Raw genomic sequence first — 24,312 nt, 5'->3', positions numbered from 1 at the left:
GTTTGGTACCAGATGGGATAGTGTCCTGTGATGGAGGTAGGGCTGGCTCACAAGGATGTGTTGAAAAATGACACTGAACATTTTGGTTGCTTCAGAAGCCCACACTGTTACAACAGACCAGTTTGTGGTCTGAACCAAGCCATGCTCACTGATTTGCAGAAGGGGTAACCAGTTGTGATTTCTGCACGGAGGGTTAGGAGACATGACAGTGACAGAGCAAAGCAACTCCCCAAGCATTGTTTAGCAGTCATGACAATGACTATGAGCTTTTAGAGTGAGCAGCCACTGCCTCCTGGGGATCAGCCCTTCAAGTCAGGGTAGGCCAACTTAAGGAAGCCAGTGTTCATGTACTCTGAGCAACTATTCTGTAGATCAGGTTTTATGACGGGCAGAAACTTCCCCAGAGCACTTCTTTTAAGCAGTAACTGGGAAGAGCAGTAATGTGTGCATTTTCCCCAAGCTAGTCATTCTCTGCAGTCTAGATAATGGGATTATTGTCATCCTGTGTGTTGGGGACCCCATGAATGACACCAGAACATGTTCCTACAAAATTAATGGGTAGGCAGGAGTTCTGCATTTGAAAATCTAATCTTAAAACCTTGGAGACTGATTAAATTACATCTCTGAGCCAAGAACAAAATGTAGCTTCATGCAAATTGTGCTCCTGCCCATGAATTTTTGTTAGCACTGGAGAATGATTTACTGTTGGAGTTTCAGAGGCTGTTAAAGAGTGTGGTGTGTTCTAATCTCATGATTGTTTAGTCAGATGTTAGGAACTACAGTACTTATCCAGAACTTTACTGCTAGTAATGTGAACCTGTAGGGAAGAGTAATCTATTTTAATATTACACCCATCTCTGTGGCATCTGGACAGCCAACAATTTGGCTGAGAGACGATGGTTGTTGGACTGTTGTTTTTCAGATTTCCTTTAGGAGCAAAGACTTCTCTCATACAGAAAAGCATACACAAGTACCTTCATTTGAGTCTGTGAATATATGCCTGTTTTCCAGCAGCCTGTAAGAGATATTTTTTAATCTCCTCTCTTCTTTCAAACTGGATAGTGTTGATCTATCAGTAAGAATGGAAGACAAGACTCTCTGTTGAAAGGGGTGGGGAAAAAAGTGCTTTAGTTGATGCAGTGACTGTTATTCCAGTACAGGATGTTTATATGTTTTTTCTGATTTCACAGGAAATACTCTGAGCTTCACATTTACAGAGCCACGTTGGCCGATGCTGGGGAATATGTATGCAGAGTGAGCAGCAAACTAGGAAATGACAGTACTAAAGCCAGTGTTATCATCACAGACACCAATGGTAAGGCTTGACTCATTATTTTACTGTCACATTCAGAAAGACCATGTGTTAAAGCTGCCAGCAGGACAAATTGCTTAGGAGCAGGACAGAGCTTGGCAAGTGAAGTGGAAGGGGAAGCACTGAAATCTATTACGTGTACTAAGAAAAGTAGTCGGGCCTGACTTGTCTATTATGTAGTTGAGATGCTCGATTTTCCTTACAGACAAATGGGATGTTTCCTACAGATCTCAGGACAGATCAGCATTTTCTGTGTAACACCAAGTTTAGGGCACAGTCTAAACAGTCAAGATCAGAAGAAGATGAAGGGAAGGGAGTATTATTCTAATTCCTGTTATACACAGTGGGGGAAGTTGCATTTAACCTAAAGCATGTCATAGTCTGAACTGCTGAACGAGAACTTCTCACTTCAAGTAATATTTGTGCTGCTCTGGTTGCCACTGTTTTTACTCTCACATATATTGATTTCACTCTCACATATATTTTGATTTCTAAAACAATAAGCACAAAGGCATGAATGTATCTGAAGACAAATTATTCAGAGGCTTAGGTGTGATTCAAACACTTTGATTCAGGTATTGTTATTTAAGGTTATTTCCTGAGGAGTAGAGCTTCTCATGAAACAGATAGCATTCAGACTTACTCAAAAGATTTACAGTTGTTATAGATTGCTGGTTTTGCAGGACTCATTTAATTTACAGGGATGTAATGATGAAATTTTGTGTTTCCACTACACACAAATGTATTGCAGTACTATTTCTCCTTTGGAAAGGCAGTGGAGGCAGCAGTTCAGCTGAAATCTTGTTTTTCAAGTGTGGCTTTGACTAATTCAGTTCCCATAATTCAAACTCCAGTGTCCAGCCAGTTGTGAAGTACGAAACAAACATGCCCTCATTAGCAAACAAAACTGGAGTTCTCTGCATATCTTAGATGGGTTAAAGATGTTACAGCAGTGTGAATTTACCAGGCATGCTTTTCTGTTCCACATTGTGCTCTTAGATGGGAGTTAGGCATTTACATAAACAGAAAACAAATGTAGACCTTTTCCAGGGGGATTTGTCTTTGTCTATCTGCTGTTTTGTAATCACACAGCAATTGCTTGACTGTATTCACTTTGTGTATTTGCTATTCTATTTCATCAACTAAAGAATCTCAAGTGCTAGGATTTCATTCTAGCTGTATGGTATTATAATCATGAGCAGATGTCAGGAGACTGATATAAAAGATCAAGTGTTATTTACTGGAATGTTACTAAGAGGAAAAATGGGTAGGTGTTTCTGTGTAGTTTTGTAGACTCTCTTGGTTTCCATGAATACAAATTTTGGTTGCTCATTAGCCGCTTACATGGAAAGGTCCTATAATGTTTCCATAACTCAACTGTAGGCACTGTGCCTAGGCAGTGATAGAGATAAATGCAAAAAAAATGCTTGACCATTTATTATTACTTTCTCAGACAAGGAATGGTGTCATGGGAGTGCATGTGGGACCTCATTCCTGTGCTTCGTGACATGGATTTTTCAACTTCCTTTTGGGCTATGCTGAATGACTACAAAATGCTCCTGCTGCAGGGGGACAGGAGCTTGGTCTCAGCTGAAACTATTTGTGGGCAAGCCCTGTTACATGCATCTATAACATAAATGTTAAAATCTGTCTAATTGTATTATGAAATGTAATTTGTTTAAAATACAGCCATGCATGGAAACTCCCTTGAATGCAGGGCAACGTGAATCCAGTCTAAACTTGGCAGCTGGCTCTTGTCTGTAAAGATCTGAACTGGAAACTAAGTGATGTCTGCACTGGAACATCTCAGTGATATTTGATCATCTAGACTGAGGCATGGCAGCATTCATTGGTCGAATAAATCAATCATGCATATTTGGTTGCTATACATACATCTGAGCCTCCTCTGCTTACTGTTGCTTATAAATTACCAATAAAATTGTTCGTAATTTTCCTGCTAATGATGGAATTTTCCACCTGGATTTGAGAAATAGCAGGAGCAACATCTGGTGGCTTAAGACCAATAGATCCATACAGCCTCAAAGGGCAACATCTGCCTTGCAAACAGGGATAGACCCCCTGCAGGAGTGACCTCCTCACCCCTCCTTCCCCCACATTCCCTGACCTCTTCCCCTTGCTAGCTTAATGACAGATTTGGGATCCAAACTCGGTAATGAGCCCTGAAGGGCAGTCATTACTCGAGTCCTGTGTATCTGGGAGGTCCTGCAATATTCATAAGAAAGAAGTTTAAAATTAAAAGAAAAAAACAAAACAACAAACAAAAATCCAGCATATTTAACTCTTACTTGTTATTACCTGTTAATGGGCTTTTGGGGAAGCCCTTGGGGTCCAGAGTAGCCCAGGAGTCCCTGTAGAAAACTAAAGCATGGGTATCTGAGAAGGCTGAATCTCTCAAAGTGGGAAGAGAAGTTGCTTTCTTCCACCTCCAGCAGATAGGGTAACAGTGAGGTAAAGAAAAATGCACCAGTGGGCCTGACTTTCTTATGGTCATACTGGTCTGCTCTGCCACGTGAACCATAACTTAAATTATGACCTTCAGTTAAGTGACCTCACCTTGTCATGTTTATTATGTGCGCCCTGCTATCTGCACACTAGGTCTTCCTTTCCCTTTGTGCTGGGTACTTTAAGAGTGAGGGTAGATGAAGTAATGGCTTTTCTGGGAATGGGGTTATTTATTTCCACTGTAAGATTAGTGCTTTTCAGTATCTAAAAAAAATCCTGGTTTAAATTCCCTAAAATTTTGTCAAACTAGAACTATTTTAGTTGAAATTTTCTTTACTGGTGTATGGCACAAAACAGAACTCCAGGGCCAGACCAGAAGTCTGTTTATCATAGTGCCTTGTCTCTAAAGTAAACTAGCAGTGGACATTAGGAAAATACATACAAAGAACAAGGCAAATATGTTGAGGTTTTTCCCCCAAGAATACAAAAAGCCACACATTTACCATCAAGGTCCCATGTTGGAAAGTTGCTGATTTCAATTCTCTGCTCCAAGCATAGAAAAATTAGTATTTCTCAATAAAACGGTTGTAAAACATTTTTTGTTGTTTTCAGTGAGCAGAAACCTTAATCTTTCCTGATCTCATTCCCCGAAGTGGTAAACTTTTCTGTCTAAAACAGTAATATTCAATGCAATAGTAACTCCTGTCCTTCTTACTGTTATTGTTATTATAAACGTTGTTACTTAAAACTGCCAAGTTTGCTCTTGTGCAAGTTTTTGCTAAACATAAACATGAACACACACCACACACAAACTGTATTGACCTACACAGACTTTTAAATTTTCCCAGTTTTACTGAAAGAAATATAAAGCCTTGCCTATTGAGTCACACGTGTGGATTAAAAATGTAACAAATATAAAAATAGCTAGACAAACACAATTTTTACCAATCTTAATAGCAAGTGATCGGAGCTATTCTGTTCTCTTTTAAATTTATAATGAGTATAACTTGCCCACAGGATATGAGCTGCCTTCTTATTGTCATTCACTCATACTCACGTATGCTCCCCTAAGAAAGATCGTAATTGAGGTCAGAATAGAGGCATGAGGTTCTCCTGGTGTTGTATAAATAGTGCACAGGATTGCTAATGCAATAGTAACTGCTTTTTTTGTGCATCCTGATTTGTTACTTTACCTAGGCAAAATTCTTGCGGTGAATTTTTCATGGATTTTCTCATCAGCATAGGACCTTACTATGGTTAATAAATAGCACTGACAGAATACTTCACACCACAGCCAAAGCTTTCAACTTGCTCACAAAACCCCTTATGTAGACATCTCGCTAAGTGATATTTTTTTAATAAAGAGTCAACCATGCTCTATCTGCATGTGGTGTCAGTCTTTTCCATAAAAACCTGTTGGCCTGATTCTTTTGCCTCTCTGAGGATGTTTGCTGTGCCCAGCATGTTTCAGGGTGCAAAAGGGTGGATTCATGCTGTGGAATTTCAAAAGCCAGAAGTCTACGATGCTGGGTTCTGCTGGGTTGTGTGCAGGGTGTTGTGTGAGCTCTATTCCTCAATGTCTGCGGAAAGTGAGTTGATGTAATTTGACTCATCTGTGTGGGTGGCTGGGACAAATTTGCCTGAATTGATGGATACAAGAAGTACTCAGGTGATCTGTTAATGTATCTCAATTGTAGGCAGTGGTGAGCCTTGGCAAATTCATTAGCTACCCAATGGCCTGTGCAGGCTTCTGGTTTTGCATACATAGGACTCTCAGTAGTAGTAACAGCTCCAAGTTGTACAGTAATCAATAAGGATCTGATATTCATCATTCATTAAATTTTAATTTGCTCTTCCTCTTCTGAAGACAGACAGTAGCTTAGCTTCAAGAAGACGACTGAGAAATAACTAAATAAAAACATCTTATATCCAGTTCCCATAGAGCATATGACCAACTATGAAATACTTCAAGTGCAAAAGAAGTCCCTTCTTCTGTCCAAGACTTGGTTAAAGTAGGAGATCAGGGTATTTCTTCTCTCTAGCATAATTACAGGTGACCTGGGACATAGTTTGTTTTGAACTGGCTGGCATAATGAGTCAGATTCTCAGCTGGAGCAAATCAGTATGCCTGGACCGATGTCACTAATTTTGTCTCAGAAAAAAATGTGGCCATCACTCAGTCTGGTATTGCAACTCCCCTAAAAGTACTCTTGAACCTTTCCTTGCAATTTGACATACTTGGATTGAGGGCAATGCTCTTTAATCTAAATCAAGTCAGTAGTTCCTTGGAGGAAAACGGGGAAAAGTATGGTAGCTTTAAGAAACTAAAAGTTAGTTTAGCCACTGGATCACCCTGTATCTTTCACCACATGTGCTTGCATGTCTCTAAGGCCTCAGACTGTGGTCTTACCAACCTTCTACACAACTACTCTCTCTGCTCTGCCATCTATAGACCAAGTGACAGAGGTGAAGAAAGTGCTCTTCTTTCCTGAAAGTGTATGTTAGCTTGTGTCATTGTTTGTATAATTCAGATGATATCACCCTAATAGCACAAACAATGCAAAAGGCTTAAAACTTGTATCACTGCTAGAAAGTACACCTCAGGATGACAAAAAGCTTGTTTGCATCTCTATCTATGGTGTCATGGTATGTGAACCCTCCTCAGAGCCCAGGCTGTTGTCCCTGTCAGGGTTCTCAGAGCCACCACCTGCAAGGCCTGAACTAAAACCTATGAGATCAACCAAACCCCTTCAACTTGCTCAAGCAGGATTTTTTGCGTTAGGCCTTTGACAAACTAACTGGGGGAAAAAGGCTGTGAGGGCACACACAGGGCTGTTCACAACAGCAGCTGTCAGGCTCTTAAATATGTGGTTATTGTGGAGAAAAGGTTTTGGCTGAGTAGGAGAGGGACCTCCTGCTTCTCTCAGAGCCATACAGCAGAGCTTGTAGCTGTCTCCTCTCAGCAGCCCAAAAAAAGCTCCTTATCTGGAAGGATGGATCAACATACCAGCAAGGTGGTGGGGTTGTTGGGAGTCCGGTGTGAGTTAAAGGAGCTCTTCCCTGTTAGGTCAGACGAAATAGCAGAAGATACTGCTGGCCAGAGTACTAAGGAAAAAGACTGAGAAGCTGCAGGGGCCTGCTCTTTAAAACATCCCCAGACAAGGATCCCTCATGGATCCTTCAATATTTTTACATGAGTAAGCCCCAGCACAAATATACCCAGTTTCAGGGAACAGCACTTCACCAAGGCAGTATTCTTAGAAGTGCCAGGGGACAGAACTGGTTGTAGCCTCTGAGGTAGCTGCTCCTCATGGGCACTTAAACATGATGATGATGAAGACAGGGCTGCAGGCTGCCATCACCATACCCTAGCAGACTGCAGCAGCAAAAGTATCATGATTGAAAAATTGGTTCCAGCTCTTTCACCTCAGGCAAGTACTGACAGCCTGCTATGAGAAACCCCTTTTTTGCTTGCTTCTTGTGTTCAGGTAGCTTGTCATGTGGATCTGTGCTAGCCTTCTCAGGTAATGTAAAATGCCTTTGTTATCATTGTGGTGTACTGTGTGCAGTAAGCAACACACACAAATGTTGTGTCTTCCAAATGTTAGCATCCACTTTTAGTGTTGCTAAGATGAATGTTACTAGCGGAGCTTGATAAAGTGTGACTTTGCCACATGTTTTCCAAATGTATTTCTCAGCACGTTTCAGGTGTAGGAGGCTCTGGCTGTATTTTCCACTGGCAGGGAAGCTTCCCGTCGGCGTTTGTACTAACACAGCTGGGCTGGGGAGGTGCCAGTAAGAAATGCTCCATCAAGCTCAGCACAGGCACTAAATGGAACATGGTTTCTTTAATGGTGAAAGAAAAATTTGCTCCAGTTGTGCCAGATGCTGAGCTATGCAGCTGTCAGACCTGTTCCATCTCCTGATGTGATTAAGAAAGGTTAATTGTCAGACAACCCAGCTGCACAACAGCAAACTGCCGTTATGCCCAAAAAATGGTCCTGAAAACTGCCTGGCTACAGGCCACTGTGTTCCAAGACCTAATGCAAAGGTTTTGACCTTAAGAATTTTACTTATGGATACTCCCTTTCATGCCACGCATCGCTGGCTGCCAAGGAAATGCTGCATAACACGTTCTCTGCCATTGGTGAGATGAAACTGGGATGTACTAACTAGGCAAATAGTATATTTGCCAAAGAAAGATGGACCAAAATGGAAAAAAAAGATACAAAAGAAAAGCAAGCAAGTAAGAAGTTAAAATACAGGGTTGATATTAAAGTTTAACAAGAGGGATGTTGAAGGGAAGATGGCTAGTTTTGTCTCTGGTCAAGTTTCTATAAACTCTGGAGACAATGAGCAGAGAGCCACTGGAATCCAGATTCACAAAACAGAACAAAAACATTCCTGAGTTTCCTTTTCCTAAATCTCTTATGAGAATTTTTCTGAATTCTGTTTGTTTGACCTACTAGGGGATTCTTGGTGTGCCTTGAGGTTTCAGGGCAAGACTTTTTTTTTGGCATTCAGAGCCTTTCTCCAGCTGTAGAGTTGAAACTTGTGCAGCTGCATTGAACTGCGCCACTTAAAGCCTGAAATATATTTTGAGAACTTGGGGAAGTCCAAGGTTGTTGTTGAATACAACTGAAGAGCAATTTGTTCACACCTAAGAAATTGCACACAGTTGTGGCTTGCAGGGACAGCAGAGCACTCACAAATCATTGCTGTCTTTGGAACAAGGTCTCTGTGCAAGTCTGTGAAGCCTAAACAAAGGCTTTCTGCATCCTGCTTTCTCCCATCTGTGCATTTTGCATTAGCAAGGATCTAAGCATGGCAGCATCATCTCCCTTAGCCATCAGCTGGTTCAACAAGTGAGTGCAAGCAATCCTTGCCAGAATGTAACTAGCAACAGTGTGTGGAGATGTACATAGGACCAGTATGGAAGCGCAACTTTCCTCATCTCTTCAGCAAAGCAACTGTCTGATTTCTGTCACAGAGCCCCCAGCAGTCCGTGAGGGATGGGGTTTGCATGTGTGACTCAGAAGATTTCCCTGAAGTGGCAAGTGACACTATTGGATATACTTAACAGCAATTCAAGTGATATGAACAGGGACACATCTTTGCAAAATTTAACTGCCTAGAAGCATAAGGAGTGAATACTCACACTGACATCTTCCAGAAACAGAGCCATCTGCATGATTTCTCCTGTTGCCACTGATCAGTTATTCCCAGAGGAAAACAAGAGATTGAACAACTGGGTTCTTTCAGAAGAAACGCGCTTTTTTGTTCAGTTTTGCGAGTAGGCACCATCATTTTTTGTTTTTTCCCAAAAGGAAACTTCTGCAAGTTGATGTCTGATTGAAGCCTCTGCCCACTGAAGCAAAATTTAAGCTTGCTTCTTTGAACACCTTTTTCTCCTTTACCTTGTCCATTCTGGAGCTGAATACTGTTAGAGGATCACATGACACCATATTATAACTTCTTGTTGCCTCTTGTGTTTTCCAGAGAGGACCAGCAAGATACCAGCATCAACAGAAGTGACAAAAACTACTTCACGTAAGTTGAATTAACAGTCTTTCTATCTGTTTCTCTTCATTTCTTCTTGAAACTGCTTCTACAGCTCTGAAACAGCTCCTTCTTAGGAGAGAACAATTCATCTACATTCAGCAGCTCCATTTCTGCGTATCACCTTGCCTACTTGAGCTACTTCAGGGACCAAGAAAAGAATGAAGAAGGGTTGAGCATACTTTTTACTGTCCTGTGGCTGTATCAAGGAAGCTAATTTGGCCTACAGTTGTCAGGCTGCAGCAGCCCAAGCAAAGGAGTATTTGTGTTGTTAGGAACTATGTTTTAAAAAAGCTCTTACCTCCTTCTCCTATAAATCCAAGCAGCTCCTTACGAGTTTGCTGAGTGTATAGGCATACTGATGTGTCCTCAGGAAAGTCTGTTGCCTCTGTTCTTCAGGGCTCTACATACAATTCCTGACAGCTCTGCAGGGTCTGTGAGTGTAGACAGGTAACTCACTGTCAGTAACTTAACCTCTTTTGAAGCTGCCTTGGCATACTAGGAGCCTTCTCCAGGTAGTTTTCTTTCAGGCTGATGGAATTTGCTTTCAGCATCCTGCCTGCAGTTACAGATTGCATACTTCCAGAGTTACTCCTGGGACTGACCCCAGTGAGGAGCCACTTTCATTATTTAACTGTTAAGAGTTACTTTATATATGGATAAAATACAAGCAGTTGTCTCTGCTGCTGACTTTGGCTGAGGCAATTGTAGATAAACGTGTATAAGCCGAGCAACCCAAGGATTTACAAGATGCACATACCCTGCTTGGCAAAGAGGCTGGGGTCCTGCTAGCTTTTTTGGGAAAGCTATGTCTGGCAGAGACAGGTTTTAGTGTGAAATGACAGTGTTTGTAGGCTAGATCAAGGAAAACAGTGTGATTGCCAGATTTTGCATTTAGCATGCCTGCAGTCTTTCCTTTGATGCATCTGTGTGTGTGGCGACCTACTTCTGAAATCTTGGCATTGCTGCCTGACAGAAGAGACGTTGGATGTGCCCATATTCTTTCATGTTCTCAGTGGGGCCTGTCACTGGTGCTTCACTGGGTGTATGTGAGACCACATAGCTAATAGGAAGTGTCCTGTAACCATTGGAACCATTTTTGTTCGAAGAAGGTGACACGCTGGTCACTGACTCCACTGGGCTTGCCTTGCCTTCTCCCTTGTGCAGCAAGAATGTAGTCCCTGCACTTTGCTGCCTTCTTTCCCATGAATTAAAGTTCTTGTTCTTGAGTGGTCTCTTTCCCTGCTTATGTCCCTTCAAGTGCCTGCTGTTACAGTACTGTCCTCCTCTTTACTGCTATTGTGCTGCTGGAGAGGAGGAAGCTGGGATGTTCAAAAAGTTGGCTGCATTCCTGATGAATCTCTGCGCTGGTAGATTTCATGCCAAGCAACACATCACAAAAAGCAGTACATTCAGTGGCTGCTTGTTGAGATCTTCTCATGGAACTCTGAGGAGGTCTTTGATATGTGGCAGGAGCAGAGACCAGCTTAGTCCTGAACCCAGTCAGGTGCTGTTTTTCCTACTGTTCTATCCCAGCTCTGGGTCCAGACCATGTCTTTGCTCTAACACTTCATGAGTTTCCTGGTGACCAGTAGTGCCTGGGGTTTTGGGCACTGCTGATTTTTTTCCAGGATTTTCAAATGAAAATAATAAGTAATTAGTGTGTTTTCTTTAATTGAAGATAGACTATTGTGAAATGCTGGTGTTCAAATCACTGGGTTCTAGGTCTCTTGAATTATTGCTACACTTACTTTTTGATGATAGCAGAACTTACAGAGAGGTCTTAGTTTCTAAGAGTGGCTTTTTTCTGCCTAAAACCAGGCTTTGTTAGGCAACAGATTCATCTTTTCTGTGTGACATGACATGTTAAATGTTTCACTACAGAGCATGCAGTATGCCTCACCTGCTTCCTAGAATTCCCAGACCAGCTGTCAGCCACCTGTACTTCACACCAGCACATCACATTGCCACCTTATGCAAAGTATTCTCTCTTCAAACTCTTCCTTCCAGCTGATAGTACTTCTCAAGCCTTCTCTTGAATTCTTTATTCATGCATGATACCATATATGATTTGCTAGATAGTGAAAGCCCATGAAGCCCTCCAAACACATGGCTCTTAATTGCTGTGTGGTTCAGGTTCCTACAGCTCAGGAGGTTCAGACCCAGCTTCAGGCTACCTGCTTCTTCTATAAAATTTTCTGAGTGCTTCCTTTGTGTAATTTGTGTTGAGGTCTATTTCCTTCCACTGCCCTACAAGATTATTCACCATTCTTTTTCCTTTCTTTGTAACCACTTTGGGGCTGGTGCTATGGCCCTTTTGATCTGGAATGTGTTCTGCTTTCCCTTCCATCTGCAGCTCTCTGCAGAGGTGGTGACACTCATGGACCCTCCTCTCTTTCAAGCCACAGAAGTCCTTAACTGTAGTTATGGTAGACCTGAATGCCTTACTGTTCATTTGGAGTTATGTGAGAAGAAGATAAGAAGCTAGTGCTTCCTGGGTCAGCATGTGGAGCTTCAAGACCTGCTCCTTTCCACTTTCCTCTGATGCTGTCAGAAACAGCTGAAAATTTTACTCTGTCTTTGCCAGTTTTTCTCCTGGCCTTTACTCCCAGGACTATGGAGCATTTTTGCTGTAATTGATTATCACAGTGTGCCTAGGACATGCTGAACCAACTTTGAAGTTCTTTGCTTTCTCAAGCTATCTCATTTTTTTCTCTGCTCCGCTGGGTTTCTGACTACTGAGAAAAAAAAATAAAAATAGAAGAAATCTCTACTGCGGGAAGATGTTCAGGCTCTTCCAGTATAGTGCTGTAGCTGTGGCTGTATTCTTACAACTTTGTTGTTACTTCTGTGTGTTGCAGAACCCATGCTTAGGATACAAGCTTCAACAGAAGGAACAAACACTTCCTCCTGTAAGTATATACAAGTTGTTTAAATTATTGCTGACAAGACCCTCAAGTATATTTCTCCCTTCCTAACTCAGAAGAAAACGTGCATTAAGAGATCAGGAGTGACTGGGTGTGATTCCTGAACTAAAGGTGCAATTGTTATTTGCTATATATTATTAGAACTTTCAGAGACATGCTCTTTGTGTATTGAGGTCTAAACACCTTCCTTCTGAAAGGTCAAATGTAGGTTTGGGCAGGGCAAAGGAGGAGGAAACTACACCAGTGTTTCCTACTTGGAATTCCCTTCCCTGCCCTTGGCTTCAAACACTGTCTGCTCTGCCTCCACAGCCCCTGGCCCTGGGGTAGCTGGAGCACCTTCAGGTCCAGCCATCCCTACCTGGGTGTGTTTCCCTTCATCCACGTGCCAGCTGGTGCTTGTTAGAATTCCTTGGGCTCTTTCTTCTGTGCCCCAGTACCTTTGGGAAGAAGACAAGGAAGGTGAGGACATCTTTTTGGGTGTCTTCCCTCAGCTGGAGAGAGAAGAGAGCAAGGAATGGTTCTTTCCTAGGACAGAGAGATTGTTTCTCTGCTTATCTCAAGAGCACACTGGGAGCTGCAGGGGGACCAGTGGGGGACTCTTTTCTTCCTCAGTAGTGATGCTTCCCAGGGAAGCATGCGTTACAGCCATAATGTTATACAATTTTACCCTTGAGACTCACTAGGAAGAGCATTCCAGCTCTTTTCTAGAACCAAATCCACCATCTATCAGCCTGTTTCGGAGCAGTCTGGAAGCCCACTTCACACAGTCAAAGTCATTGGGGTTGTGGGAGGTACGGTATTAATCTTGCCCTAAAGCAGTAAGTGTTGCCAGCTGCTAGGAATAGGATGTGAGGTGAGGTAGGTACAATCCACCCTGACAGTTCCAGTGTTGCTATAAAATGAGGTATGTGCTTTATAAAAAACTATACATGAATGCCCTTAACTCACATCTAATAGCTACTGTAGCAGCACTAGGAGGAAAGGTCAAAGCCATATCTCTGGATTTTTCTAGATTTTCTTCTTAGCTACTAGTCTGATAATTTTTAAGTGTGTGTTGAAAGAATTAGAGAAATTTGATAGGTTATTCAAGAAGCTTTCTGCCAGCAAGGTGAGAAGAGTTGGGTTTTGGCCTCCTTTTCCCCTTGATGCCTAGCAGCAGGGTAGGCAGGAATAATTTCTGGAGCAATTTAAAACGGTAAATCCTCTCTGTTCTGTTTTCAGAAGCAATAATGTATACTGGAATTAGTACTGTTCAAGTCACTAAAATAAGTAGTGGAGGCGAGAGGGCAGTATTGGATATTGCTGCCTGTGCTGGGTAGAAAAAGCAGGAGGGAGCCAATGTTAATTGCTAACAGATGTGGATGTCTACTCACACTACAGAGTGATTAGGGAATTGAGTCCACGTACTTATTCTAAAGTTCCTTAGGGCTTTTCTTTTCTGAATTTCAGTGCGACATGTCCATTTCACACTTGTCACTGTCAATCTTGTAACAGCCACAGGAGATAAAATAAACTGTTTCCTTCCACTTCTCAGACAATAGCAGATGTTTAGAGAACATGCCAGCACTGTCACTGTTGGCCAGACACTGGGAAAGACCTGAAAACAGCAGAGTGATTCAGTAGGTTCTCTCCCCTAGGGCTTCCATAAGAGAATAGACGTGTCATGCTTTGCTTCTTTTGGAGTTTCAGTGACAGATATTCAGAGAGGGAGAAGCTTAAAAAAAAATCCCATCTCTATAAGACACTCCACAACTGACATCCCAAAACCTGCCCTTTTATGTGCACATATCCCTACACTCCCCAAAATCAAGTCCACTTGGAGAGTGTGGACCTCCGTGCTTAAATAAAGGAGAAAGAGCAGCCATTAGGCATTCCGAGTTTCACATAAAGGACTGGTGATCTGATTGAGGGGTCAGTAATCCAAGGGAGAAGTAAGGAAATTCATGCTTTTTTGTCCTGTTTCATAGTGTGAGGCTTTTTGACAGTGATTGCTAATGCTGCTCCTAACAGGTAGAAATACTTCCCACCTTGTCTTCCACCCAAGCCAAAGGATTGATTCACATATATTTATTTTGTACTGTGCAATCACAGAATCATAGAATTTGGGGTTGGAAAAGATCTTAAAGATCATCTGGTTCCAACCCCTTTGCCATGGAGAGGGACATGTTCCACCAGACCAGGTTGCTCCAAGCCCCATGTAGCCTGGCCTTGAACCCTGCCAGGGATGGAGCATCCACAACCTCTTTGGGCAACCTGTGCCAGTGCCTCACCACTCTCACAGTAAAGAACTCCTCCCTAATATCTAATCTAAATCTACTCTATTCCAGTTTAAAGCTGTTTCCCTTGTCTTATCACTATATGCCCTAGGTTACAACTTTGATTTTCCTTCACAATGAAGCTCTCTCTGTGATGGGCTTTTTCCTGCTGCAAGAAGTGATTTTTTTAGCACCCAGAGCACTGTGTGCTCTCATTACCAAGGACTACAGAGGCCATTCTTAATCACACTGGAAAATTTGGGAATGGAAGACATTTTTCTACCCCTTGTTTCCCAGGACTGCCATACTCTGAGACAAGTGTCTTATGACCCTATGACTTTCTTTTTCTCAGAAGCTGGAGTGGAAGAACTAAATCTGAGACTTCACCATAAAGCCTTGTTATTAAGGCTTCAGTCAACTCTGTATTCAAGACTAGAGAATGAAAATGTGGTGGTCTTTTTGCTCTCCTGGGACTTGTTAAAGGAATCTTGGCTTCTCACCCCAATAGCATACATATGGCAGTTTTCCTTTTCCTTAGAAAATTGGTCCCAAAACTTACATTCCTGTTTGTAAGTTACAACATCCACGGAAATAAATTCAAAGCAATCAGGTTTCCTAGGCTAAAATCATCAGCACTGCGCACAGGCTTCTGGTGGAGGAATTGTGTAGGAGCATTTGTATGGTGCAAAAAGGGAGAAGGGAATTGATGGGATGCAGGCTGTTTATAATTACCCTGGTTCCTGTTGTGTGGGAACCATGAACAACACAGTATGGGTGTACAGACCAGGAATGGTTCTACACCTAAGCTTACAGTTTCTATGGACAACATCAGTCTGGAAACCCATGCTCTGAGAGCTAAACTGGATCAAAAACCGAGAATTTATAGCAGTAGGAAATGAGGAAGTTGCACAGCAACAAAGCCTGTGGGAGTATGTGTCAAATGGAAGCATTTTGCTTAGCTGCACCTTGCAGCATTACCCTCATACTTGTTTGTGCTGCCTACTAAGGGCTTTTCCCTAAAATGTCTGTGGAGGCACTTCCCCCAGCAAAGAGCCAGGGCATGTAGTCTGCATGTTTCAGATGTGGTTGTCTTACATGGGGATTCTCAGTTCAGATTTGTCTGCTCGTGCAAGATGGTGAGCTGGCAACCATGGCACTGGATGTGCCCAGAGCATATTCTCTGCAGCATGCTTCCTCCTGCCCACTACCTAGCAGGTTGATGTGATGGCCAGCTGGAGGCAAGAATATGAATAAAGAACAGGTGGGAGGCTGATCCCGCCTTGCCTGTGGCTTTTTTTTCAGAGGAATACAGAATGAGTTTGTTTAGCTTTTTCCTGGAGAGAAAAACCCAGTGCTGGTTGTCTGCCCCACAGCTGACTTTAAACATATTTTCCTACCGACTTTCATGTTGGCCTCTAAAACCTGCACAGAAATTTTAAAAAGAAAGATTAATTGGGTAAGAAATGTGCCAGTTTGGATTGCTCATCTTTCCTTTCTGGAGTTATTAACTTACAAGCTCCAAGCCTGGCACAGCAAAACACTTTCCTAACACTTCATCTTCTCATCATGCAATAAGAGATTCCAACATGTATATTAAATTATGACCAGATACAGCACACAGAAAGGAAGCATGCAAAGACTTCTTGCCTGTCACATTTTCTTAAGTACAATACTGAACAGCTTTGATAAAAATGGTCCATGCTGAGCAATAAAACCTTCTATGGCATGACATTAGGATCATTGGTTTACAGAGTATTTTTAACAGGAACATTTTTGCATATACAAAGCAAGCAGCCTGGCCAATAGATCATCTGTGCTCTAAAATCTTAAAAAGCAAGTTAAGTTTCTGCTGAATTCTGCTTTCCTTTTTCTCCTAAAGTGAACCCAATCCTTCTCCCTGTATTTATTTATATTATGCCTGACAGAAGTCCACTTTCAAAAAACATGAATTTTCTAAAACTCATACAAAAAAGAATCAGCGCTTCTGGTAGACAGAGAGCTTGGGCCCCAAATGATATTGTTTTTATGTGGCTTTTTCTTCTGCCTTCAGAATACTTACCCAAACCTTCTGATTTTGTTAGTGTTTCAAGCAATTTTTTAAAGGGTAATCTTGGTTTGTATCAAGTCCTTAGACCATTTAAGTTGTTCTGCTATCTGATTTTTGGAGGTTTGTTTAGATTTCTTTATTTTATTTTTTTGATGGTGCTCATGCACAGGCACCTACCTACCAATAGGAGTGCACTTGTCTTTGATGTGTGGCAAAAACTTGTGGAATCAAGGAAAGACAGATGGAGAGTCTTTCCTGCTTCCTGAGGTCTGTGTGAATTGCAGTTTGTTTAAGATCCAGCACGACTTGATGAGTAGGTATCTTGCAGTATAGTGAAATACAGTATATATTTTTGTTCTGCATTCATTCAATTTACTCTGTTTTGTTTGGTTTCATTTTATTCTGAGTTTGACAGATGTTAATTTCTTATATTCCCTCTGCAACCAAGAGACAAAAATGATAGTATGATTGACAGTGCTGCCACACAGTGTAAGGATCAGAAAAAATTAGGGGATAATGCCTAACCATTGAACACATGTTCAACTTCTTTTATCTCTAAAAAACTTCTGTGGTTTTGTCATAAAATTTAAATACACTGGTTGCACCTCAGAAACTTCTGAAATGCAGCTATTTTGGGGTGAAAAAGCAGAATTTTTTAATGAGATAGTAAATAACTGTGTAAAGTCACTTGGGGAAGGATGGGAACAGGAGAATATTGTAACCAATTCATAAAGCTGAAGGAATTCAGATGTTGAAGGCAATTACTCAGGTTGCAGTTATGCTAGCACAGCAGCACTCCCAACTCTTGCTCTTACAAAAAATTAATCCAACATCTTCAGCTATCAGCATTTAATTCATCTCTGCCACGGTTTGAAAGGCTACTTCTCCAGGAAAGCCATACACTTGATGCCCTGCTGGGACTGTGGGTCAAAGGAAAACACTATACCACCTCATGTATTTTGCTTTACCATTTCAGTGGGTTTATTTCTCTGAATAATGGCCTCTGGAGAGAATACTTTTCTTTGTTCTAAGGGCACAGTGAGAGAGTAAAGGCAGGGTCAGATAACTAGTTCTTGTTTAATGTAAAATGAGTTTAAACATCCTAGTTCGTGAAAGCCAAATGAAAGAGCAGTGGTGAACACATGTCAATCATTTGTTAAAACCTACCACAGTGTGCAGTATGTTCTAGTTTCATTCTCCATAGTGGGCACCAATGACAGTGGGAAATGCAGTGGTAATTTCAGTATCTTTATGATTTCATCTGGCATGACAAACTGTGTTTCCTGTGGTTATATTTCACAGATAAGGCAAACTCATGGAAATAGGCAACATCTCCCAGATACACAGCTTTCAATCTCTTGTATGACTCCCAGTCTAAAGATGGTGTGACATTAAATGCCTTCTTCCAAACCACTTAATCTTGCAGGGTTTTCTGTAGTTGCATTCTTGGTTCCCCAGTCTCGCTCTGAAGGAGAGCTTGGGTTGTCACTGGGAACCTCAGCTGGGTTAGGCCGCTCCACTGGGAAATTCATACCTGTCAAACTTCAGAGACAACACCACTAGTGTCAAGTCAATTCTCTTCCATGCTGGGGTTTGTCCTCTTTTTTTTCCTTCAAGGAGGTCAGGGAGATAAAAGGCAATGATGGGTGTAAGCAGTGCTATAAGTGGAAGCAGCTGACATGACAATCACAAAGGAGTAAGTGCAACAGTTTGTATGGCTTAAATACAGCTGCCAGAGTGGAAGGGTTTTAGGGACATTGGTTTTAGCTAGCTGTATATTTGTGCATGTGAGAATAAATCTGTAAGACTGGCACTTGCCTCAGTGTTTGTATATAATGAGGCAATTGTGGTTAATGTATAAATATACATACGTACATTGGTTTATAAAGTATATACATGCACGTGTGAAGGCAATGGTTTGTGTCTGTTTATTTCAAGGTGTGCTTTCCTGAGGTCATGAATTACACCACAGAAAGGGTTATCAAATGTGTGGCAGTCTACTCTGGTGGAATGCAAGTCACAAAATCTACTTCACAGGTTTCTGTTAGTATTTCTGAAGGAATTTCCCAAGATTACCTTCCATTGCCTTCAACATGTTCAGGATCATGTCTTCTCCAAGGTTCTAACTCCAGAAACTCCTGCCATCTTTCAGCAAAAGGATTTTTAAAGACTGTGTGTGTCCTTAGGGATGGAGTGGGGGAGCCTCTCACACCAAGGTAGCTGTCCAAAAGTCACATTGTCAATTGATGCCTCAGCTGGAAAGTGTGGGCTCCCCTAGCTTTCCTCAGGAACCCTGGGTATGTCTGGACTTCTGCTTCTGAGACCCTGCAAGTCATATGGGAATTTGTCTTCAACAGTCTGCTCATATGGCCTGGTTTCTCTGAAGTTCTTCCCACAAGGTCAAATCATGGCAAATTCTTTCCTAAGAGAGCATTATTTTGTGTCTTTCTGACTTCTTCTTCATACTTTGCTGAAATGACGCATCACACTATCTGCCCACCTGAGACCAAAATAAGCATCTTTCTCATGTACCAGCATAGCCTATGCTATACTGGAGGACATGAGCTTGTAGCACAGGGATGTGTTGGTGCTTTGACTGTGGTTGTTTGGTCACTGTGTCTTCCAAGGAAGTCCCTGGAATTGTCACTGTGACAAAAACAGGTTCTCAAGGACTCCTGTTCCTCCTGGTTTTACTCTTTCTGGGTAGCAACTGTGAGCATACTTTGTGGTACTGGATCAGCCTTCTCAAAATCTTCCCTCTTCTGAGGCATCAGGGTAGTTGTTAGTGAGTAAAGGTACATGACAGGCAGTCATGCCAGCAGGGCAGAGATCTATGAACAAAATGGAGTACATAACCTTGACAGAAACATGCATCTCTTTCATGTCATTATCCATGTTAAAATCAAGACTTTCAGTGCTTTGTAGGAAGGCATGAAGGAGACAAAGAGCTCAGAACAAGTATGAAAAAAGGATACTCTCAACCAACGAAAATTATGAGCATGTGCATGGGTACACAATATTTTTTGTATTTTAATACAGTAGGCAGTTCCCAGCTTACCCCTATAGCCCAGATATTCTGTCCATGTCCTTATCTTCCATGTGTTGCCCCCAAAGAGAGTTTACCCTGAGGCACCCTCATGTGTTAACCCCAGGAGAGACTAGCAATGCACGTTCCTTTGCACTCTTCAGGAGACCCTTCTGTCCTTAGAAAGACAGGATGACAGCTCACTTTCTTGTTTTTAGAGGTAGAGTTTCTCTTGCTTCAGCTTTGGAGGGAAAAGGTCCAACAGAGAGAAGAATCCCAAAGGGAATTTAAGTTACCAAATCTGAGTTACTCTATCATGCCCAAAGGTTTGCTGGGTTCCTTGACAGGGAGGCACACAGAGCAGGCTTTCTTGGATGGTATGTTCTGGGCTTTCTAGTCCACGTTCTTCCAGGGGGGATCTTAGGCTGCATCCACTGTGAACAGACACCCTGTGGCATAGCAGGGCCCTGGTCCGTGAAGGGTGGTCTGGCAGTGGAGGTCCGTGATGAAACAGAAACACAAATTTAATGAAATATAAAGGAGTCAAGAGCCTGGATCCATTGCTTTGTTTTCATGATGAGCTTAAAATTTGGACAGTTCTGGTCAACCACAGAGACAGATGATGTTGTCTAGGGAGAGGGAACAAAGAATAACACCGCAGTAGATAAAAGATGAACAGAAAAGTAAGCTGTTACTTTTCAGAATAACTTGCAAAGTGTATGGCTTTGAGTGTTTCCATTTACTTGAGAATAACCCCTTGATAAATCACTATTTACTTTTAAAAAATGTAAGTTGCATCACAGAAATGGTATTTCAAAAGCTATAGGCAGAGTACTGACCACATAAATGTGAACTTTTCTGTAGATGCATGGCTTTGAAAACCATCACTGTGTCCCCTCATTAGCTTCTCCACAAACAGTGGCACTTTATGGCTGAGACTCAATGTAGACTATAGCAGTTTCTATCAGATAAATTAAAACAATAGTCTTCTTTCACATTCCTATCCTAGCAGTATTGTAATAGTGCAGTGGGAGCCAAGCTAAACCCTCGGGAAGAAATTATTATCCTATCCTTCATGTCCACATCTCTTCTAAATTGCCTTTTGGTAACCTCTTCTAATTGGATGCAAAATGGGAAAGTTGTATCTCCTGTGACTTTCATTATCAAAATGTTCCCGGAGGTTCTTAATGGTTTCTGCTGTTCTTGACATTCTCCCTCTGTACAGCAAGGAGAAGGAATCACTGTAGTCATTGCAGCAATTAAAGAGCAACGTTTTACAGTGTGATCTTCCTTCTAGGTTTGCATCTTCCTAAATATTTACCACTAGCCAGCTAGTCAGTAACATTGAGTTGCATCTGCTGCAGCTGGCAAATATCACAAAACACCCACTCTGTTTTTTGAAAAGAAAGCTATGCCCTGGAGCAACTGTTTCTTTCAGTGACTATATATGTATATAAAGGCTCTTGCATTTCCTCATAAGATTTTCTTTTCCTGACTGCCCACTCTTCATTCTAGTCATTTCAACTTCATTATGGATATACAGAGTTCATAGGCCTGACTGGTAGTTTATATTAATCACAGTATCCAGCTGTCTGAGATCCTTTGGTAAAGTAATTCCAAATTTTCCCTTCTACAGGAATCTGCTTTTTACAAGAGAGGAAACTTTTTCTTAGCCTTCCAGTTTCCAAATTTTATCAATTCTGTTGCAAGCTAAAATAGCATGGGGCATTTCTAAATTATGATGATCAAAAAGGCTAAACCTAGGGTGCTGTGTGCAGTGAGGCTAAGGAGCGAGATGGCGTGCTAGAGCAGCGTTTGCCCATTTCAGCATTAACATGCTTTCTTGTGTCATTTCGGGCCATGCTGGGTACTGATTTTCAAGACATCTAAGTACAATATAAGGATTTAGTACAGTACAAGGATTAAGTGCACTGAGACCTTTACCAGGAGGCAGTATGGTTACCATCCTCCCAGCCCAGCTCCCTTCACTCTGAGCAGTTCTCCCATATCATGCCAACAGAAACTGCAACCCCCCACAGACTCCCAGGTACCTTTAACTGTGCCAGAGGGAATTAATCATAAAGCTATAGTAATGCCATGAAAACACCACTTGGATGGGCTGAGACTCACCCTTTCCACAATTTAGGCACTGAGAACTGGAAGAAGACACATGTAAATTATTTTTAATGAAGGACAGAGCCACAGTGAGGTGGTATGTGATGTAGATGTAGCCTAGCCATGCTCACCCTTGGACTGGGAGCATGGTCTGTCCCCTTTACAACTGAACAGTGTTGGAACATTTGAGCAATCAGGCTGCCTATCCCACCCCACCCTTCCTCATAACTGTGTACTTGTGGGGCAAAAAGCAACTGGCATTACATCCCAGCCTTCTCAACTTCAGCAACCATGGTCGCTGCTCTTGAACACAGATGTGAGATAACACCTGCTGGACTACAGACCAAGCCAACAGAGGAGACAACTATTTTCCCAACCCTGAGCATTTGGCTCTTTTGTTTGTCCATTTGTTTCTGTTTCGTTCATTCAACACAGAAAAGCTCCTTGCTCCAGAGCTGTAAATATTCAGAATTTATGATGAATAAGGAAGGATTTGACTGGACACAGCTTTGCAGCCTAAAGCTTTTACAAATACCATCTGCCACTGAGGTTGTCTAAAAGTTTACCATTTATTCATGGGGTGGTAATAGCTGTTCAGAATTTAATATAGTCATTATTTTTCTGAGGTTTATAAAGTGGAATCTGAGCTATGTTACTGATATCTTTCTGGTAATATTCACAATGATCCAAAATATGATTCTTAATAACACAGTCAAGTGTCTTGACAGGTATTTAGATGAGCTTTCCAAAATGTCAGCAGTTTTGGTAAGGAATATTACTGCGATGGTTGGTTTCTAAAAGAAAAGGATAAGCCATACTCGAGGGAAGAAATATTAGGGTGTTTTTCAGTAGGCAGATAGCCAGGTGTGAAAGCCACAGCTACCTGCATTGAGAAAGCTACTCATTTGATCTACTGGTGCCAGTTGTGGCACAAACTTTGTGGCAGAAAGCTTTTTCTAGTCTTCTCAAATTAGAAGTGAGCTAACCACATGTGATGCTTTTATTTGTTTGAAATGTCTGTGTTTTTATATATAGTAACTGAGTAACTGAGAATGTTCTTTCAGTTGTGGCTAAAATTCCGTTGTAAGCTTTCAAACACTAACTTCCAGTGCCATGGGGCATTGGTTCAACAGTTTAGTTATTGTTCTGAACGAACAGTAGGTTTAAATGTCTGGTGCTTTCGCCTGATTAAATGCCACCCCCCCAGCCTTTTTCCATTCTAAGAAAGTCCAAAACTTGCATTGATTGTTTTGCATTCCTTAATATTTTATGTTATTTAAAACAATACAAACATGGAGTGATTCCACAGGGCACACAGTGAAATAGGATTGGAGTCTAATCTTGCACTGTACTTTTTATACTGTTAGTATGACTTTTATTATTTCCCTGGAATGGCTTTTTCTTTCCATTTCCCACTGGGGAAATATTTGGCTTAAAACAAGCTGCAGGCTATGCATACTTCTTGAATATTTTAATGATCTACACAAAACCCATTAGCTGACACAGTGGCAACTAATACTTGACAGACAGTAGGATAACAGTTGTCTCAGAGACTGTGAGAGGCCAGAAGAATCTTGAACACTAATCTTGCAGGAAAGATGAAGAGTTGCCTTGAGCAGTGATGCAGCTCATTCAAATGCATGTCGATCTGTCTTGATGAAGAACTGGTGCTTCAGATCCCTGGTGTAATGAGCTCTGAATCAGATGCTGTTCTTGGCTACCAGGCAAGCTGCATCTGCAGAGTACATCCTTGTAACTCGTTTAAATATTTCTCACTTTGGAGGGAGCAGGTTAAGACAGATCCAGGGAAGGAATGCTGCGAACACAGATTCTGTATCTTTTTTGGTGGACTGGTAGTCGTGCCAGTGTAGCTGTGATCACTAAGAGTGGCAGATCAATCCCAAGCATCATGGGAGGTAACAGAAGTCTGAAATCCTCTCCATGTGTGATCAGCCAGTGCATTTGATCCTTGCACTGGTGAAATTCCTTCCTGGAGGCAGGCAGGAGGAAATTAGAGATGGGTTAGGGACTGTTTACCTTAACCTGTCCAATTGCATGCTTCTATCAGATGGAGAGGATTCTCGGTGTCTTACTCCCAATGTCTGTATCCTGCATCGAGTGTGTAAGTGACTTCTCATGTTGGCAGCAACACCATGACTGAATGATACTTTCAAGGTCAAGAGTTAAATGCCAGCACCCTACTAATCTTCCAGCCAAATGGACACCTGGAGAGCTGATGTACTGTTGTACTTAATGTTTGAGTTATACGTAGAAAATACGCAGTAAAACTCTAGATAATTGGATGTGGACTGCATTTGCAATTTATGTTCACTGGATAATATGCATACCTAATATGCAGAGACCTAATATTCAACCCAGCAAGAGAGCACAGTTATAGGCAGGCTGAGCAAATGGAGCTTTTCAATTTAAATGTGCAAATGAATTTCATACACACATGGGCACTATTAGCAGATGGTCAGTTAGGAAGGCTGTGTACAGGGGAGGGGTTCTTTCCTTTTAATTTGATAAGAATCTGTTCATGTGGATGTTGTTTCATCTTGAGGAATAGCTTTTATTATCTGTAAATATCTTGTAACATATGAGACAGA

The 24,312-nt window shown here is 41.7% G+C and overlaps 1 protein-coding gene across 2 annotated transcripts in view; it reads left to right on the top strand.

The window, feature by feature from the left end:
• Positions 1 to 12,284, top strand: part of LOC103614052 (pro-neuregulin-1, membrane-bound isoform-like) — a 206,196-nt gene extending 193,912 nt beyond the window's left edge. Inside the window, exons 4-6 of one of the 2 annotated variants that reach the window (XM_017730918.1) lie at positions 1,191 to 1,315; positions 9,275 to 9,325; positions 12,196 to 12,284. In XM_017730918.1, the coding sequence (XP_017586407.1) occupies positions 1,191 to 1,315; positions 9,275 to 9,325; positions 12,196 to 12,269 (250 nt within the window). In that variant the 3' untranslated portion in view covers positions 12,270 to 12,284. Of the gene's footprint in view, positions 1 to 1,190; positions 1,316 to 2,765; positions 5,156 to 9,274; positions 9,326 to 12,195 lie in introns of those variants that run through there. The other variant, XM_017730924.1, reaches the window with a different exon arrangement.
• The last annotated feature ends 12,028 nt before the right edge of the window (positions 12,285 to 24,312 follow it).

Source organism: Corvus brachyrhynchos, unplaced genomic scaffold, assembly GCF_000691975.1.
Source record: "Corvus brachyrhynchos isolate BGI_N302 unplaced genomic scaffold, ASM69197v1 scaffold881, whole genome shotgun sequence".
NCBI lineage: Eukaryota > Metazoa > Chordata > Aves > Passeriformes > Corvidae > Corvus > Corvus brachyrhynchos.
The sequence above is the reverse complement of the archived record's forward strand: the minus strand, read 5'-3'. Positions and strand labels throughout refer to the sequence as shown.